We start from the raw sequence: 19,773 nt of genomic DNA, 5'->3' as shown, positions 1-19,773 counted from the left end.
TTTTTCTCCAGTTCGGTCACCCTTGAATACCTTCTTTTTCGCCTCTGCCTGTGGTCTTGGCCGTTTGATGGCAGCTGGTCTTGGCGGAACCGGGACATTTCTCTCTTGTTGTTGCCTGGATCTCGTTGCTAGCTGTTCAAATTTTTCTTGTTTCTTTGCCTCTGCAGCTGGTGTTCCTTCATCAATTCGTCGACATTTGCTGCGTAGACTCCTATCCGATGGGTTAGATCTTTCGTTTTGGAGCCAGGTTATAGCTGCCGTCATTTCTCCTGGCTCTCTTTGCATTCGTCGTACTTCTCCCTTCTTCATTCTGGGGGTGGTCGTGCTTTCTCTTTTCTGGTCGGTGGAACGGCTTCTTTTTCTTGTTACCTTCAATTTTCCAACGGAGAAACTCTTTTCAATTGCTCCTGCCTCCTAATGGCTTGTCCTTGTGATTATCGTTGTTCCACCTCTGGAGCTTGTGCCTGCAGTGTCTGCCTTGCCGGATCCTGCAAAAGATCTTTAAATATTGGCATTTTATTACGATTATAGAATGGTTTTTATCTGGTCAATGTTTGCGGAGCATGTTTCACCATTGCTGGCTTTTAACACCACTACAACCTGAGTTATTTTTTCTATGACATATGGTCCTTCAAATCGCGGAAAAAACTTGGCAGATTTATCTTCTGGTGCTGAAGAAAGTGAATGCTTAATTTTTAACACTTCATCTCCTACTTTATAAGTTACTCCCCGTCGTTTCATATCATAATAAAGCTTCTGTTTTCTCTGTGCTACTTCAGTATTCTTTTTTGCTTCTTTAATTAGTTTTTCTATATCACCCATTTTAAATTCTGGGGCTCTTTGTTGCACATAAAATAATTTATCTAACGGCGTTATAATCTTTCTGCCTAAAAATAACTCAGCAGGAGTTTTGCCCGTTGTATCATGTTTTGCGGTCCTAAGGGCGAAAGCAAATTCATTGACATAGTTATCCCAGCTTTTATGAAACTTTTTAACATAACTACGGATAATTTTCACTATATTTCTATTGACCCGTTCCGCTATATTTGATTGCGGCCGATACGGGACCATTTTTAAATGACGTATGCCCAGTTTTTGGCACATGTCTTCAAATACATTACTTACAAATTGAGGACCATTATCCGATATAAGTTTTAGGGGCGCTCCGTATTTAAAAATATATTTATTTAAAATAGAATCAGTAACTAATTTCGCGGAGGCTCGTTTTAAGGGAACAATTTCGGTCCACTTACTAAAATGATCAACCATAACAAGGAGATAGCGACTTTTATTTAACTGACTTTTTGGGAAAGGGCCCAATAAATTGATGCCAATTATTTCATTTGGAAATTCGGATTTAATACTATTTAGAAACCCGGCCGGGCGGAAATTAATATAATTAACTGCTTGACATGTTGGGCAGGACTGGACATACGCCCTTGTTAACTTTTGCAGTTCAGGAAAATAGACTGCCTCGCGTACGCGTTGGATAGTTTTTCGAATACCAGCATGAGAAGCTAAAGGGCTGTCATGGAGCTCCTGCAGGATATTTAATCTAAGACTAGCTGGGATAACAGGTCGAAATTCGTTGTTGGAATTCGTAGTTTTTGTATAAAATAATAGACCATCTATTAGTTCGTAATGGGCCGCCCTATTTCTTATCGCCACAATATCTTGGTGGCTAAAATTTTCAGGATCCTTTAAATACTCATAAACGCTTAAAATATCAGGATCCTTACCCAGTTCGGTTATTACAGTTTCTCGGGAATGTAACTTACATGCTGTGAGCATTGCCACCTTTACAGTATTACTTTCTTCATCTATTTTTATTCTGGATAGGGCATCTGCTACGATATTTTCCTTTCCGGGGCGTATGCTTCATTACCAGATTATATTCTTGTAGCTTGAGTGCCCATCTTATTAACCTTGGGGATAAGTTTTTCCCTGAGTACAATTTAGTTACCGCCGCATGATCAGAGTACACTGTTATTGGCGCCTTTCCAAAATAGACTCGTAACTTTTGCACTGCTAACAGAATTGCAAGTGCCTCTCTCTCGGTCGCGGAATAGTTTCTTTGTGTTTGATTTAAAGTTCGGCTAAAAAAAATGCCACGGGCTGCTGATTTTGCGAAAGTACCGCTCCTACCGCATAATGCGAAGCATCCGCTGAAATTTCTAAATTCTCATCCTTTTCAGGAAATTTCAACACAGGGGCTTGCGTTAATGCTTGTTTTAATTTTTCGAAAGCACTATTGGCTTCGGCCGTCCACGAGAATCTTGCCTTTTTCCTTTTTAATTTTAACAATGGTTCAGCAATAGCTGGAAAATTTTTTATAATTGACCTATAATATGAACAAAGTCCTAGAAAAGAAGAGAGCTTCTTCGCCGTGTTTGGAGTCGGATACTTTTGTACAGCGATTATTTTTGATTCGTCTGTCTCTATTCCTTTCTGATATATCTTGTAACCTAAGTATTTTAATTCAGGGGCTGCAAATTTGCACTTTTCGACATTAACTTTTAGACCGGCCTCATTTAATAAAGAAAACACCTGTCTTAAATCCTGTACATGTTGGTCGAGATTATCACTAGTAATAATGATATCGTCTAAATAGATAAATGTGGACTTTCCAAGAACAGGCCTTAACACAATGTCCATACATCGCTGAAATGTTGCCGGTGCCCCTGAAAGGCCAAACGGCATACGCAGAAATGCATAAGTGCCAGACTTGGTTATAAAACCAGTCTTAGGCACGTCCTCAGGCCTAACCCCTATTTGAAAATAACCAGTCGTTAAGTCTAAAGTCGTCATATATTTGGTGGATGTTATGTTCCTTAGAATTTCTTCAATAATAGGTAACGGATATACCGGATATTTAGTTATGGAGTTTAATTTATGGTAGTCAATTGCGAATCTCCACCTTTTTGAATGTGTCAAAGGATAGTCATTATTTTTCTTGCATAAAACCACCGGGCTAGCATAACTACTTGAGATGGGCGTTATGATCTTTTTACGTAGCATATCGGTGATATGCCATTCTATAATTTTTTCCTTATTCTTATCATACCGGTATGGTTTGTGGCGAACTGGCATTGAATCTCCGGTGTCAATACTATGGTTAGTAACCTGAGTAAATCCTGGAATATCACTAAATAACGAAGCAAATTCACTTACCACTTGTCGGATTCTTCGTTGCTCTTCATTAGGCAGGTGGTCAAGGTTTAACATCGGCGGTTCAGCCTTTTCTTCACGTACTGGTTTCATTGTCAGCTTAAGGGACGCTTCATTAAAATCCAGCGTTGCTTGTGCCTCTGAAAGAAAATCTATTCCTAAGATAATATGTGCTTGCAGATTCTTTACTATGAAAAACATAACCTTTACTTGTTCGTCTTTGATACGGACATACAGCGGTAATTTACCTATACACTTACATCTTTCTCCTTGCGCAGCTAATACTGTCGTATTATCCGAATTATATATACGATATTTACGAAAATACTTCCTAAAAAAATCTTCTGCCACACAGGAACACTACGCGCCTGTATCCAGGAGTGCGGTGGCTGGGATATTATTCACCAACACTTCAATCTTCGGAAGAGTCAAATTTTTCACCATTACTATATTTAACTTGAAGGAAGAGGGGTTTTCGTGGCCTTCGGATTTCCTCACCCTCCCGTCAGCAGAAATCCGTTTTAGTTTAAATTATTTTTCATTTCCGTGCTTTCCTTCTTTTTCCACTGGCCTTGAGACTTTTTTCCTGGATTGCTATTGAACTGTCGACGTCCGCCGGCTGTTTTTGAATGCTCGGGTTTCCTTGCCCTCTGATTCGCTTTCCTTCCGTAGCCGTGTGCTTGAGTTTGCTGTAGTCTTGGCGCACCAAATTGGTTTCGCTGTTGATATTGGCGGCTTCTTTCAATGTCCGCCGTTCTTCTACTTTCAAACTGGATTGCTAGCTCAAATAACTTTTCCAGTGTAGTCGGATTTCTTAATTCAATAAAGTTTTGCACTTGGGGCAGTAACCTCGGCAAAATCACTTGAATTATCTCAGGATCCGGACGGTTTCCATACAAGAGTTTGAAGACGTGAATTTTTCTTAAAATAAAGCTTGAGAGATTTTCGATTGATTGTTGATATATGCTGAAAAGTTCCGTTTCTAATTTCGCACGATCCCTTACGACAGGGAAGGCTTTTACTAGGGCAGTCTTGAAATTCTCGTAAATATAGGTGGGACTTCCTGCTTGACCCAAGAGACTTCTGCCTATACATTTGAACCAGTTAAGCGCTTGGCCCGTCAAAGCGCTGGTAGCTAAGGCAACTTTTTGAAACTCGTGCACGGGGTAGAGCATGAAGTGGTCATCCAATTTTTCCAAAAAACTGGTTACCGGTGAGTTTCCATTAAATGTTGCTTCCGGTTTCATCGAAGCGCGCATGGTCTGGACGATGTAACCAAATCCTTCCAGGGCGGCAGCTGGCATTTCTGGATTCTGAGCCGCTTCTGCAGGCAGCACAGGTTCTTCTTGAAACTCGGCCATGGTTATTCTTCTTCGTTGGGCGATACTATCAGGTTCAATGTTCCGTCTTACTTTCTTTGGGAACATGCAAGGACCTGACTCGAACAGAGATCTTACTAAAGCTATGTTCAATAACTGTGGGAAGTAGACAGGATACACAAGAAGGGTATACAAAACCGTTTATTTTTCTCTCTTTACAATAATTTCCGTACTTCGGAATACAAAGACCCACTACTTGTGGTCTAAACGTAAGAATATAAAAATATAACTAAACTCTAACTTTGAAATAATAAACGTGGAAGATTGGCTTTATATTAACAGGAAGCCGTATGTAGTACAGAGAACTGTTAACACTACAATACGTTTAAAAATTATCACGAGGATTAAACCTCTGGCCTGGAAGGCAACCAGCAACTGAGTAAAACTTCTAAGGTAAGCGGCCTGCTTCGACTAACTCCTTCCTCTCTCTCGCTTGGCAAAAAGCCACCACTTAAGTACTTGGCGTTCGCCAGACAAATTTTATATAAATAAGTTAACGCTTTTAATTCTGGCCGGAAGTAGAAAATAAGAAGTGATAGTAAAGATTTAAAATAAAATAAACGTTAGTAAAACTTAAGATCCTTACAAGGTTCCCATAAATGAAACAACAACTTGGCGAGGGCACCGTCAAATATAGGCTAGCCGAAACGGTATATCCGGGCTATGGAAAAAATAGTATTTTTATCTGCTTACATGCAGCAACAAATATGACAGCTTTAAAGGCTAATAGACCATTGCAAAAGTTACAGTTTGTGTAACGCAATGCAATGTAAATGCAGAAGTCGGACAGCTTTTTAAGAGCAGATAGTTACCAAAAATAGCATTTGGTATTAACAACAGCTGTTCAAAAGGAACAAGTAGCAACTACACTGTGATACATGCACCACAACTAGGACAGATTTCTTTTAAGAGACATACATTGATTCTCCTGAAAAATGTATCAGCAAAATTAGTGTTAATTCAGGAGAAGTACATGATGTAAGCATCTTAGTCTATGCCAGTCATTTCTTCAGTGTTGTGATTTATATATTGTAGTTGACCATTTTTAATTTTAAGAATTCTTGTAAATAACCGTCAATAAAACAACCTTTCGTCCTCCATAATATTGTGTTCCTGTCATGACATTTGACAATGTATAATGAAAATTATTAATTTGCCATGTTCTGTCATCTCTTGTGTTATAAATTCTGTTACGCCCTGCAAGTATAGAAAGAGAGCTTTGTAAATAATAATAATAATAATAATAATAATAATAATAATAATAAGTGCTTAATTTTCAATTGCATTTCAGAGTATGGAAAGTAAAAATCATGCAGCCCTTTTACAAACAAATATAGCAGTATTACTGGCTCGAAAATGTAATTGGCTAATCTTTGGAATATGGTAACAGGTAATTTGGCGACATTTTGGTAAGGCGGTAAAGGTTACTAGGTAGGACTTTAGCAATAATCTGAGAAGTACGCAGTTCGAATCACATATTATTTTGTCTCAGAGAAATGAGAGATCATTAGACATGTCATGTGACATGTTCCGGAAAATTCCGATCGTGATTTTAGCTAATAAGCACTTAGAAACAAGTTCGCTGCTAAAGTGCAGAATCGCCCACTTATTTGTTTGGCGCTTTTTACAAGAGTAAGAAAAATTGGATTTTTGTCAATTTTCTTTGACTTTTTAAGTGAAAATACGTCGATGTGTACATGGATAAAGTCAAGAGTGTGCGTAATGCCATTTTTACGCAATTCTGGGATGTTTTTTTAAGTGAAAATAGGTCGACGTGTATATGGATACCGCGTATGTGCAATTCTTAAAAACGCGCGAAGCAGTGGGCGATTCTGCACTTTCTCCCAATTTCGCACCTAATCTTCGTCATGATTAAGCACTTTTGTTCCATAAAAGTTCTAGCATAAGCGTAATTCGGCTAGCAGATTCTACGAAAAAAATGTTGAGAAAAAAATGCCTTTACTTTGTGAAAATAAAATGGCGTCAAAAAAAAAAAAAAACTAGCAGGTTGCTATAGCAGGGTTGGTCGCCAAATTTTCACCAAAAAATCGCCAAGTTACCATAATCCGAAGATTCACCATGTAATTGGTAAGCAGTAAATGTAAATATATATAAAAGAAGGCGTTTGTTAAGTATTTAGTACTTAGCAGTTATAATTTGTTATGCATTTCATGCTTTGCAATATTAAGTTCTTCATGATTATAATTCAACTTTCATTTCCTTAAAACTGAAATTAATACTTTAAAGTAACAATTGAAATATTTAGCATGCTTTTTTAATTCTTAAAGAGTATTTTAAAGTTTCTGTTTTTTAAAGCAAGTGTAAACCTAAGGTGATGTGGAAATGGAATCTGTCCCCCCTCCCACCTTTTTTTTAAATATTGAACATTTTAAACAGATGCTGAAGCCAGTAAGTTTAAAGAATGCAAAATATGATTCTGAGTGTGTGATCTAATATGAGGAGGACCATGCAAGACAGTGACTATAACTGCTTGATTTGTATTGCATGCAGTTTGAAGATTTCATAAGTGTACAAGAGTCATTTGGATTAATTATTTCAAAACGCGAACCTCAGATGTTAATATTTCATGAAACTGTTTCTTAGAACATCTGCAAAATATCAACAAGAATATAATAAAAGGATACACAATACGTTATGCGCAACAATTGCAAAGGGGTAAGTTAAAATTCTTGTATGTATTTTTGCATTCATTCATATATTTGTTTGAATATAATGTAAATGGATAATTTTATATAAAATATTTATTCTATATAAAATGCTAAAGTAAGGTTATTTTAACATAGAAAGTAAAAATAAATCTATAACGATCGGTTTAGTTCATCAACATAAAATGTAACGTGTGAAATGAAAGTTTTATTTTTTAGAAAATAATATATTCATGTATATTTTATCTTATAAAATTTTTAACGTTAATTAAAAAAGAAAAGTATAAACGGTAATAATGTTGGAGTTATATATATCATAATCTAAAATACTGAGGTAGGAAAAAAGTATGTAGATTAACTTAACCACATCAATAACTAAATTAGTTCTATGTGCATTGTTTACCTTTTTAACGCAAATGTGCCTAGCCGTGACCTTCGAGAGGGAGAAGGCCATGATACTTAGCTGGCTGAGCATGGCTGAGCTTTCCGTTCGACGTTATCGTCGGAAAGTCGTCTGAATTTTTAAATTTTCGTCGGAAATATAACTTTAACATGTTGCTTAGTTAATTAAAATAGCTGAAAGAAAGGAGGATTTATATACATACACACTTTTTAAGCTTTTTACAGATATTTTAATTTGTGCATAAATATAATTGAAAGAACCGAAAATCAAACGAACGTTTTACAAAAATTTAAACGCTGATTGAAAATTACCTCTGTCATGATAAATTGGAAAGGGGTTCTTAAGATAATAATTAATATTTACCTAAGCTGAAGTATTAATTTATTCGCCTTTCAGAGCAAAATATATAACCATCAACGTCTATATCTCCAGCGTATGTAAATGAAATGCTATATAAATTAGCTAATAAATGTGATAAAAATATTTCATACAAGAAACACACCTAAATCTTATAACAAAAAAGCCTTCCAACATTCATATTTGAAATGAAATAACCTAACAAAAAACATACACAACTGGCAATAAAAAGCATATACATAAGAATCATAATTCCCATTATCCTAAAATTTAGAAGCTAAAAATATGTATATGATTGAAAGAAATGGTGCTAAGAAACATCAGCATTACTACTAAATATTGTAATCCATAATTATTGCATTTTTAATCGTATAATTTTTAAAAATATTAAATTTTACATTAACTGCAAATTGAAGTTCTGTTATTTTTCTCTTGGAATTTGAAGTACATCTCTTGGTATGAATACGAATGTTGCAAGTTATGTTTTTTAATTATTACATTTGAATGCATTCCATTTTCATTGTTAATTTTTGTACATGCTTGTGAAAGCAAAAGAATTCAAGATAAATGGGAAAAAAACTTTTTGTTGTGTGCCATTTAATGAAGAGCAGATTTAAATGTGCAGTTCTTACTATTGTGTATATTATTCAAATCATTTCTGCGCAGTATCCAAGGGAAAGTACCCAAAAGAATGTTATAGATTTGAAAAAATGAATAAAATGACCGTGAGAATCTGCCATTGGCTAAATTTAGTGTATATAAATATATTTACATATGATCGAAAGAAATGATGTTAAAAATCATCAGCATTGCTACTAATTATTGTACTTTTAACAGCTTGCTATTTAAAAACCATTAAATCATTTTTTATTTAAATGGAAATAGTAGTTCTGTTACTTTTTTCTGGTAACTATCAAACACTGCATAGTTTATGTGTTTTTTAAAATATTGCCACATACACTAAATGTCAAAGTATTTCCTCTACATACGCTGGAGATATAGAAGTTGATGGTTATATATTTTGCTCGGAAACGCGAATAATTTAATACTTGAGCTTAGGTAAAATATTAATTATTATCTTAAGAACCCCTTCTGAATTTATCATGACAGTGGCAATTTTCAATTAGCGTTTAAATTTTTGTAAAATGTTCGTTTGTTTTTCGGTTCTTTCAATTATATTTATGCACAACGTTAATTAAAATATCTGTAAAACGCTTAAAAAGTGTGTATGTATATAAATCCTCCTTTCTTTCAGCTATTTTAATTAACTAAGCAACATGATAAAGTTATATTTCTGACGAAAATTTAAAAATTCAGGCGACTTTTCGACGACAACATCGGACGGAAAGCTCCGCCATGTTTATTAAGTGTCATGGCCTTCTCCCTCTCGAAGGTCACGGCCTAGCACGGATATCTTTCCTGTATCGGGCTGAAGAAGGAAATTTCGGAAAGCGTCTTTTGAAGGAAACTCTTGGCGTCAAAAAATCCTTTTGGGGGTTTTCCGCTATTCAAGGGATAGCGAAAAAAAAAATGCACCAAGTGCGGGTTAGCATATTTCACATGTGCACTTTAGCGTAGCCATTGAGGGAGGGGTTTCTAAAACGCACCAATTAGCTTCTAGAACTTTTGTGACGCTAAATCTTCGAGCCTGTGAGTGTATGCTGTTTACGTTTTAATTTGTATCAGTTTTGCAGTTATAAATATGTGGCGTATTATTAGAAAATCTCGTAGTGCTTTCGTTTTATGTGTTTAATTAATCGCTGACCTTTCACTTTCACGGTTTTTATCACGCAATCCCTGACATTTCTTCGCACCTATTATCACGCATTAATATCTGGATTAATGTTCACGGTGCATTATCGCTCTTTACATAGAGAAAATGACTCAAGCTACAGTTAGCCTCGAATATTATGCATTTACTAAGAGTTCAAGCATATAATTTTTTTGGACTGGAAGTGTTACAATGAATCTAGTGTTTTCTTATTTCAGAGCTTGCATTCTTTTGAATTTTAAAGTGTAAGTTTCCGAATACATATTGTGTATGATCTGATTATATCCATTATTAACAGTAAAAGTTAATATGTGGATAAATTTAATATATTCGTTGTGAATAAGGTAAGTCATTCAGTTTGATGAGTATTTCTTGTGTAGACCGTACATGAACAGCGAGCAATTATTAAATGTGAAATTTAACCCACTAAAATGTATACTTATCCAAATTAGTAAAGTTTACTTTGAATAAAATTCTGCATTGGTTATTAGAACATCTTTTTTTCCTTTTTCCCCCCCCCTCTATTATTTTTTCGGGCTATTTATTTTAAATTTTAATTTGTCCCATCTTTTCTTCCTAGAATTTCAAACTCGTACAAAATGTACGAAGTTCCTTTTCACTCTCCTCTGAAATACCAAATTGCCCACCTTTCTATATACCTTTCTTTGGCACCTAAGCTTGTTTTTTTGCCCATCGGTACAGAAAGACTTAGCGGGTGCAAAACAAGCTGTCTGTTTGTCAACCACAATTCCAAAAATAAGAATATGCGCATGACGCGAAATAACTTGGCGAGAAAGTTATTAGATCTTCAATACAACCAAGGCCAACTTATACTCAAGGCCTGCCAGTGTGAAAATATTCTTTTGTGTTTTCGGTTGCCTGCGTGATATTCTTACTGACCGCAAGATGGCGCTACAATTCTGCTACACTTTGCGATGTTTACAAAATTCGGACAAGTACCAAAAACGAATTCTGTCTTGTTATATGCAAAGTTTAAAAAATAGTAATCTATAGTAGTGAGATATTGTTGATTTCTTATTAGTAAAAATATTTTAATTAGAAGGAAAACATGGAATTTTAAGCTATCTCACCTTTTTTTTTTCACACATAAACACCGGCTATTTGATCTCGATTTTAATTCCTGCTTTCATCTAGACATGCGCTATTCTGAATTGTACGCATTACAACTATTTACTCTAATTTAAAGGTAATTCAGAGTATACACCTTATTTTTTAATTATTTATATAGTAAGAATTTAACAGATAGCTTCAGATCATGTACTATTTCAGTGAAAAATTTTCAAAATATTTCTATCGGCTGTACTGGGCCAAAAAATAATTTAGTATCCCCTATGAAAGATGTAATTAACATATTTTGGAGTAAAAATATTAAAGAGATTAATAAATTAAAATATTAAAGAGATTAATAAATTTAAATATTAAAGAGATTAAAGTAAAAATATTACTTAAAGAGATTAAATTTTACATACTGAAGAATTTTTTTAAATTATTAAATAACTGTTTTTAGGAAATCTTAAACAATGCAGATTTTGATCTCTGTGCAGTATTTGCATTGCAGACATTCTAAAAGTATTAGGCCCCAAAAAAAAGTCTTACTGTGGCATAGATTTTGAATGAAACTCAAACCCAAAGTTGCTTTTTTGACTAATTTTAATATTACACAGGTGTGTTTCTCTTCACTTTCATTTGTGTTCTAAATTTCATTGATGTTAACATTAAGAAACTAGTAATTGAATTAAGTGCATTGCAGCAATTTACATTTTCAGTGTTTTAGAGAAACTTCAATTTTTCAAATGAAAATAATGAAATTTTTGATAAAGCTATTGATCAAATCAATCTGTTTGTTATAAATAAAAGAGACACAGACATCATAAAATATATTTTAACAGCACACAAAAAAATAATAACTCTCATAATTATATGATTGAGAAAACGTTCAGTTCTGTATATCAAGGATAAAATTTGAAAACTTGCAATGGCTGAATATAAATAATATATCCATCACACATGCCCACAATGCTAAGTAGAATGAGGTATATACACAATTTTAGATATATATGCATTTAAAGTTAGGCAAAAAAACAAGCTTATTAAATGCACCACTTAAATATACAGCAGGTAGACATTTTTACACACATACAACATTTATCAGAATGACATGTGTACAAAATTTTATGGCTGGCAGCGTGAGATACTGATATAGTTCATTATCAAGAATAATGTATACATGAAATATTACTGAAATTCACAAAACAATGTTATCACTATTAAGCACACATATACATGAGTGCCATCTTGATACATTACCTACATGTATACCTGACATAAATCCATGTGTACCATTCCCATTCCAGATTAATCAGAAGAAAGTTACAAACAAAATTTTGAAAATAACAGCATTACATGCACAAAGATTTCAGAATTAAATAAGCAGAATGAGTAATTTCAGAACTGAGTTCAACGAGCTTAATACACAATTTTAAACCTATATGCATATAAAGTTACGCAGAAACACCAAGCTTGTTAAGTATAACCCTAAAATATAAAGCAGCTAGACAGAAAATACACTTTTTTTAATAACGAGCTACGTTACAAATAGTGAGTTTATAGCAAAATTGTAGCAGAATGCGAGCGCCATCTAGTGATGAATTTCGCGAAAGCCACTGAAAACTGGGAACCGGAATTTCGTTCAGTCTGGCAGGCCTTGTGTATAAGTTGGCCTTGATACAACGCAGACAATTTCGTAACTCCTCCCATTTTCCCCCCTTTTCGCTCGTGAAAAGGATCTGTCAACAGCCGAATTCCTTCACTGATTTTATTAGTTGAATAATTACCGCAGTTATAGTTTTTTTAATGATGGTGACTGTTTAAAACTATGATGTGAGTCTTTAATTAAAGTTTACTTCATGCTGAAGTGTGATTAATACTTTTAAAGCTTGTAAGCCGTTTACTCTTTTCCGTGTAAGCTTTAACAGTTGTTACTAATTTTCTAATGTGACATGCAACTTCTTCAAGCTATAAAACGTTGACTAGCAACTATAGAAAAATTTCACGCACCCGTAACGTAGCATATGTGACCCAGTTTTACAAATTCTTGTTTGGATCTTGGAAGAGCTCCTGAATTTTCAAAGGTGTTTTCCGGAAAATCTTCATTTATTTCAGAAAATTTTCGCGAATATCCTCTGCATTGTCTCGTTCTCAAAGCCGGGAGTTCTCCCGTACCTGGGGGGTCTTGTCTTTCTTGCAATCTTTTGCATCACTAAGACGGAGCGTTCAGATAAGTAGAACTTCTTTTCTCTAAGCTAAATGAAATATCTGTCACTAAAGTACCTTTAAATTCATTCATTTATTATGATCATTATTATTATTATGCTCATTTTATTATGTTCTGGCATTAAATACTTAGTAATTGCTTTAAATCATGTGGTTCTTTTTTGGTTACCATCTCGTAGGGACGCTATCCTTATCAGTAGTGTTAGCCCTACCCATTGGGGCCCTTTTGAGGAATGTCTCGAGAGCTAAAAACACGATCTCGGGCCTCAATGAATGTATAGAGTTGTAGTTTTTGCTCCTTTAATCTATATTTCCTATCTATTTAAATTAAAAGCATATATTAATACAGTGTGCCTCAAATTGATAAAATAGTACACATATAATAAATTATGACCATTAACTTAATAAATAAATAAAATGCTTATTTTGTAAAAAAAATAATTAATTAATAAAAATAACTCCGTAATTTATTTACTTATTTATTTTTGCTGATATGTTCTCGCCTTGTTTTGGATTTATGATTTTATCTGATGGTGTTTTCTGAGTATATTAATATGTTGGAAACCGCAATAGGTGATGTTACTTAGTTTAATGGGTTACAGCCGAAAACATCGCGGCGAAAACACCGCGGACGAAAACGTCGCGGAGGAAACAACGCAAGGCGAAAACGTCGTGAATGTCCAAATTGGACAGGAAAAAATTCCCAGTATTATTGATACGGGATCGCAAATTAACGTTTTACCTTTAAAAAATTTTAACAAAATTGGTGATAAATTTAGAGAAATTTCAGTGAAATCCCATGATAAAATATTTTCAATATCTAGTCAAGTTCATATAGGGAAAATAATCAAAGTAAAGTGTAAAATAGGTAAAATAGAAAATAATGTGATATAATATGTAGTAGATTCAAATTTGAATTATTTATTGCTTTCATCACCATGTGTTTCATTATTTAATTTAAAATTGAATTTTCATAATTATGAAGTGTATCAGCTTGGAAAACAGATAAGTAAAAATGTTAAAGTAGACAAGTTTTTCCAAAATAATTATGTAGGTAAAAATGATATCAGTGCTAAACAATCTAGTAAATATTTTGATAATAGTGAAAATTTTGTATGTAAAAATGATCTTAGTACTAAAAATTGTGGTAATTATTTTGAAAATAGTAAAAACTCTTAACAGTAAATTACAGAAATTGTTGAATGATTATAATCATATATTTACAAAAAGTAAATATGATGTTGGTTATATAAGGGTTGAACCTCCCAGAGTTACATTAACTTCTGAATTACCAAAAGCCTATAGACCATATAGAGTATCTCCTAAAGATAATAGTGAAATTAAAAAACAAATAGATGAATTGTTAAAAACTGGAATTATTAAACCCTCTTATAGTCCTTATGCTGCTCCTGTAACTTTAGCTTGTAAGCGAGATGAGCAGTCCAGAAGCAGATTGTGTATTGATTTCAAGAAGCTTAATCAAATTACTAAAACTGATTCTGAACTTATTCCTAGAATTGATGCTGTATTAGATCATTTAACAAATGCAAAAATCTTTTCTACACTGGATTTGGCATCAGGCTATTGGCATATAAAATTAAATGAAAAGGATACTGAAAAATTGGCATTCACTACAAATTTTGGACTTATGCGTTTACTAGATTACCTTTTGGTTGGAAAAATTCCCCAGCTGTTTTCCAACGAGCTCTTAGACAAATTTTAAACAAATATCAGATTCAATTTGCTTTAAATTATTTTGATGATATTATAGTATTCTCTTCAAATTTTGGTGAACATTTAAATCATCTTAAAATAATATTTTATATATGTGAGAATGAGAATATAAAATTAAAACAATCTAAATGTAATTTTGCTGAAGAAAAAATAAATTTTCTAGGATATGAAATTCAAGCAGGTAAATACCAGCCCAGTAATGCAAATATAGAGGTTATTAAGAAATTGCCACCCCTTAAAAATATCAAAGAATTACAAAGATTTTTAGGAAGTATTAATGTTTATCATAATTTTATTCAAAATTATGCTAAAATTAGAGCCCCATTAACAAATTTACTTAAGAAAGTTACTCCTTATAATTGGACTGATGAATGTCAAAAATCTTTTCAAAAATTAAAAGATGCATTGATTTCTAGACCTATTTTAACTTTGTTTTATTCTAAATATCCCTGTCATGTATTTGTTGATGCGTCCAAAGAAGCTGTTGGTGCTGTTTTAAAACAAGAACATGATGTAGTTTACATCCAATTGCTTTTCATTCTAAAAAATTAAGATCTTATGAACAAAATTATGCCATTACTGAGCTGGAATGTTTATCTATTATTGATGCAATTGATAAATTTTATTATTATTTACATCAAGGATGTCAAACTCGCGGCCCACAACAAATATTTTTGCGGCCCGGCCAATATATCGGCAAATAATAATATATAATAATAAAATAACATATCGACGAAGGAAAAAATGAAATGTTTACTGCTAAGTAATTAACGATAATTTATTCAGTGTTGTTAGATTACTCACAGCGAGCTGAGACACACACTACTTAAATTACAAATGCGTGTGAGAAGCTTGCGTTCAGCTACCTTCGGCTTTTGGGGAACACTTGCACTCAGAACTTGTACGCATCCCCCGATAGCGGAATGTGGCCGAACTCATGGTCTCAGTTTTCCAATCATAGTTTTGTTCGATATATTGGTGCATGCATGTGCATGCACTTTGCTTTATTATTAATTATTACTTAATTCATATTTTTACGGATTTCATAATTATTTATTTATTTAGTTTTTTTTTATTTAGAATTGTAATTAGATTTGCTTCATGTTGCCTTAGCAACGCAGACGATTTTTGAAAAGACAGCTGCGTTGGAAGGTTAAAAATAGAATAGCGCGTGCATTTAATACCTAATAAATAAATATCTCGTAATTGCTGTTGCCATCGACAAAAATCCAGATATTTATAGATGTTTCCAGTATATTCGAGAAATTAATTATAAAGCTTATAAAAGCCGAGAACAAACAACTTATCTCAGTAGTAGCTGTAGTTCTAGCGAACTGTTTGTTTACTTAATGCTGTGATTGATTTGTAGCGATTTCGCTGTGAGATAGAATTAGTTGCTCTGTTTTGAATTGATTTTTGCTCAACGTTTGACATTTTGTGATATTGTTAGAATATTTTTGAAGAAATATTTCAGCATTTTGATTTATCTCTTGTGGAAAGAATAAATTTTTGTTAACTTTTTAACGTTAACCGTGTTTATTCCAGCCCTTTGTATTCAGTAATTCATTTATTTTGGGGACGCTGTGATCACGTACGATGGAGGTAGGATCTTGGAAGAGCTGAATTTTCAAAGGTGTTTTCCGGAAAATCTTCATTTATTTAAGAAAATTTTCGCGAATATCCTCTGCATTGTCTCGTTCTCAAGGCCGGGAGTTCTCCTGTACCTGGGGGTCTTGTCTTCCTTGCAATCTTTTGCAGCATTAAAACGGAGCGTTCAGATAAGTAGAACTTCTTTTCTCTAGCTAAATCAAATATCTGTCACTAAAGTACCTTTAAATTCATTTATTTATTATGATCATTATTATTATTATTCTCATTTTATTATGTTCTGGCATTAAATACTTAGTAATTGCTTTAAATCATGTGGTTCTTTTTTGGTTACCATCTCGTAGGGACGCTATCCTTATCAGTAGTGTTAACACTACCCATTGGGGCCCCTTTGAGGAATTTCTCGAGAGGGAAAAACACGATCTCGGGCCTCAATGAATGTATAGAGTTGTAGTTTTTGCTCCTTTAATCTATATTTCCTATCTATTTAAATTAAAAGCATATATTAATACAGTGTGCCTCAAATTGATAAAATAGTACACATATAATAAATTATGACCATTAACTTAATAAATAAATAAAATGCTTATTTTTTTAATAAAATTAATTAATAATAATAATAAAAAAACTCCGTAATTTATTTACTTATTTATTTTTGCTGATATGTTCTCGCCTTGTTTTGGATTTATGATTTTATCTGATGGTGTTTTCTGAATATATAAATATGTTGGAAACCGCAATACATGATGTTACTTAGTTTAATGTATAACTTTGCATGATATTATATGTATCTTGATCTTATGTGTCTTCTGTTACTGTGTCTCAAGGTAGAGGCTAATATTGGTTTCCATGTAAAAAAATAAAAGTTTAAATTTAAAAAATTTTAAATTTTAGTTTCCCTGTTATAGCAAAAGTTAGCTTCTAAACTTGACTTATACTGTTATGTGACTGTACTCCCAAAATTTATTATTTTATTATTAATTTTCCCCATCTTTACCTCTATTCAGCTTTACAAAACACACTCATTACACACACCTGCAAGACTGTATTTAATGTAAATGATAACAACTTTGACTACACTCATGAACACAATCGTGTTTTTTTTTTTTTTTTTTTTTTTTTTTTTTTTTAACAAAATTCTTTTACTTCCTTTTCTTTCTATAGGCCCTTTTTTTTTTAATTATAAATAATTTTTTTTTTCCTCTCCATTACTTTTGGGCCATTTATTTTTTACTTTATTTTGTCCCATCTTTTCTTCCTGGCCTTTCGAACTCGTATAAAATATACGAAGTTCCTTTTTACTCTCCTCTGAAATACGAAATTGCCCCCCTTTCTATATACCTTTCCTTCGCACCTATGCTTGATTTTCGCCCATCGGTGCAGAAAGACTTAGCGGGTGCAACAAAAGACATCTGTCTACTTTGTCTTGTCTGTCTGTCTGTCAAATTCTTGTTTAAAGATGTTTATATGCTCGGGCAGGAAATCGTATTTTTCTGAACTATAAGAAATTATTTTTCAGTGTAACATTATTGGAAATCAAGGCATTGAAATATCAAGCAGCTGATACGTCACAGGAATAATTTGTGTTGATTTTTTTATGAAGAAAACAGCATATTTACGATATTTACGTGAAACATGAAATGCTAGAGTAAACAATCTTAGAACTACTTTTACCGAAATTTCTGTTAAGCAACCCGTTTTACATTCCGTCAGAGGATGAAATTCATCACGAGATATGTAGCAAGTTATATTATATTAAGAATGTCATTCATCAATATAGTGCAGAAATTGCATGTTCTAGGAGGAGGAGGATCTATGTTCATGTTTTGAAATTACATGTTGTGGGTTAGGTAATATTTAAGACAGCACAGAATAATATTCAGTGAAACATTATTGGAAATCAAGGTATTCACATATCAAGCAGCTGATATGTAACATGAATAATTTGTGTTGATTCTTTTATAAAGAAAGACACTTGTATTTACATGAGACATGAAGTGCTAGAGTGAACCATTTTAGAACTACTTTTACCGAAATTTCTCTTAAGCAGTCCATTTTACATTCCTTTAGAGGAGGAAATTCATCATAAAATATGTAGCAAGTAATGTTATATTAAAAATGTTAATTACAGTTATCAATATAGTACAGAAATTGAATGTTCTAGAAGGGGGATGTTCTATGTTTGTTCTGAAATTACATTTTCTAGGTTCATGTTTTATTACAAGGTAATAAATCATTTTCAAGAGGTAATATTAAAATAGCACGTGCATATCCATACTGAACACAAACCCCATTTGTACGATTTCATTTAGTCGAAAACTTATTTTAAAGATGCATATGCTGATTCACATTGGAGAGAAATGTGAATTAGCATCTTATATGTGAGGTATGTAGACTTTTAGTTAAAAGATTAATTCAGACAATCATCTGCTTATTCTCGTAGGAGAAAAACATCATGTATGTGAAGTATTTAAGAAATCATTAAGTCAAAAGTTCATTCAAAAATCATTAAGTCATGTATGTGCTTACTCACGCAGAAGAGAAATCTTATATATGTGAAATATGTAAGAAGACATTTTGCCAGGAGAGTAATTTAAACAAGCATATGCTTACTCACACAAGAAAGAAATCTTATATGTGTAATGTGTGTAAGAAGTCCTTTAATCACAAGTCTACTTTAGACAACCATATACTTATTCACACAGGAGAGAAACCTCATGTGTGTGAAGTATGTAAGAAGTCCTTTAGTCAGAAGTGTACTTTAAACAGCCACATGTTTATTCACACAGGAGAGAAACCTTATATGTGTGATGTATGTAAGAAATCCTTTAGTCAGAAGTCTACTTTAAACTGCCATATGTTTAGTCACACAGGAGAGAAACCTCATGTGTGTGAACTATGTGAGAAGTCATATAGTCAGAAGGGTGCTTTAAACAGACATATGCTTATTCACACAGGAGAGAAACCTTATGTGTGTGAAATATGTAGGAAGTCCTTCGCTCGGAAGTCTAGGCTAAGCTGCCATATGTTTATTCACACAGGAGAGAAACCTCATGTGTGTGAAGTATGTAAGAAGTTTTTTAATCTGAAGAGTGGTTTAAACAGCCATATGCTTATTCACACAGGAGAGAAGCCTCACGTGTGTGAAGTATGTAAGAAGTCATTTAGTCAGAAGTGTGCTTTAAACAGCCATATGCTTATTCACACAGGAGAGAAACCTCATATGTGTGAAGTATGTAAGAAGTCATTTAAAAACAAGTACTATATAAACAAGCATATGCTTATTCACACAGGAGAGAAACCATATGTGTGTGAAGTATGCAAGAAGTCATTTATTCGGAAGTGTAGTTTAAACACTCATGTGCGTATTCACAGAGGAGAGAATACTTGTGT

At 33.2% G+C, this 19,773-nt stretch overlaps 1 protein-coding gene across 1 annotated transcript in view; it reads left to right on the top strand.

Annotated features, from left to right (window-relative positions):
* Positions 1–17,780: 17,780 nt before the first annotated feature.
* LOC118190335 (uncharacterized) overlaps positions 17,781–19,773 on the top strand; it is a 78,031-nt gene continuing 76,038 nt past the window's right edge. The window contains exon 1 of the mRNA XM_085826292.1: positions 17,781–19,773. Within this exon, the coding sequence (XP_085682418.1) occupies positions 18,896–19,773 (878 nt within the window). The 5' untranslated portion in view covers positions 17,781–18,895.

The sequence above is a fragment of the Stegodyphus dumicola genome, chromosome 11 (genome assembly GCF_044657685.1).
Source record: "Stegodyphus dumicola isolate Sdum_Otavi_A_Nest chromosome 11, ASM4465768v1".
In the NCBI taxonomy this organism is placed as follows: Eukaryota; Metazoa; Arthropoda; class Arachnida; order Araneae; family Eresidae; genus Stegodyphus; species Stegodyphus dumicola.
This window is presented reverse-complemented; position numbering and strand designations above follow the sequence as displayed.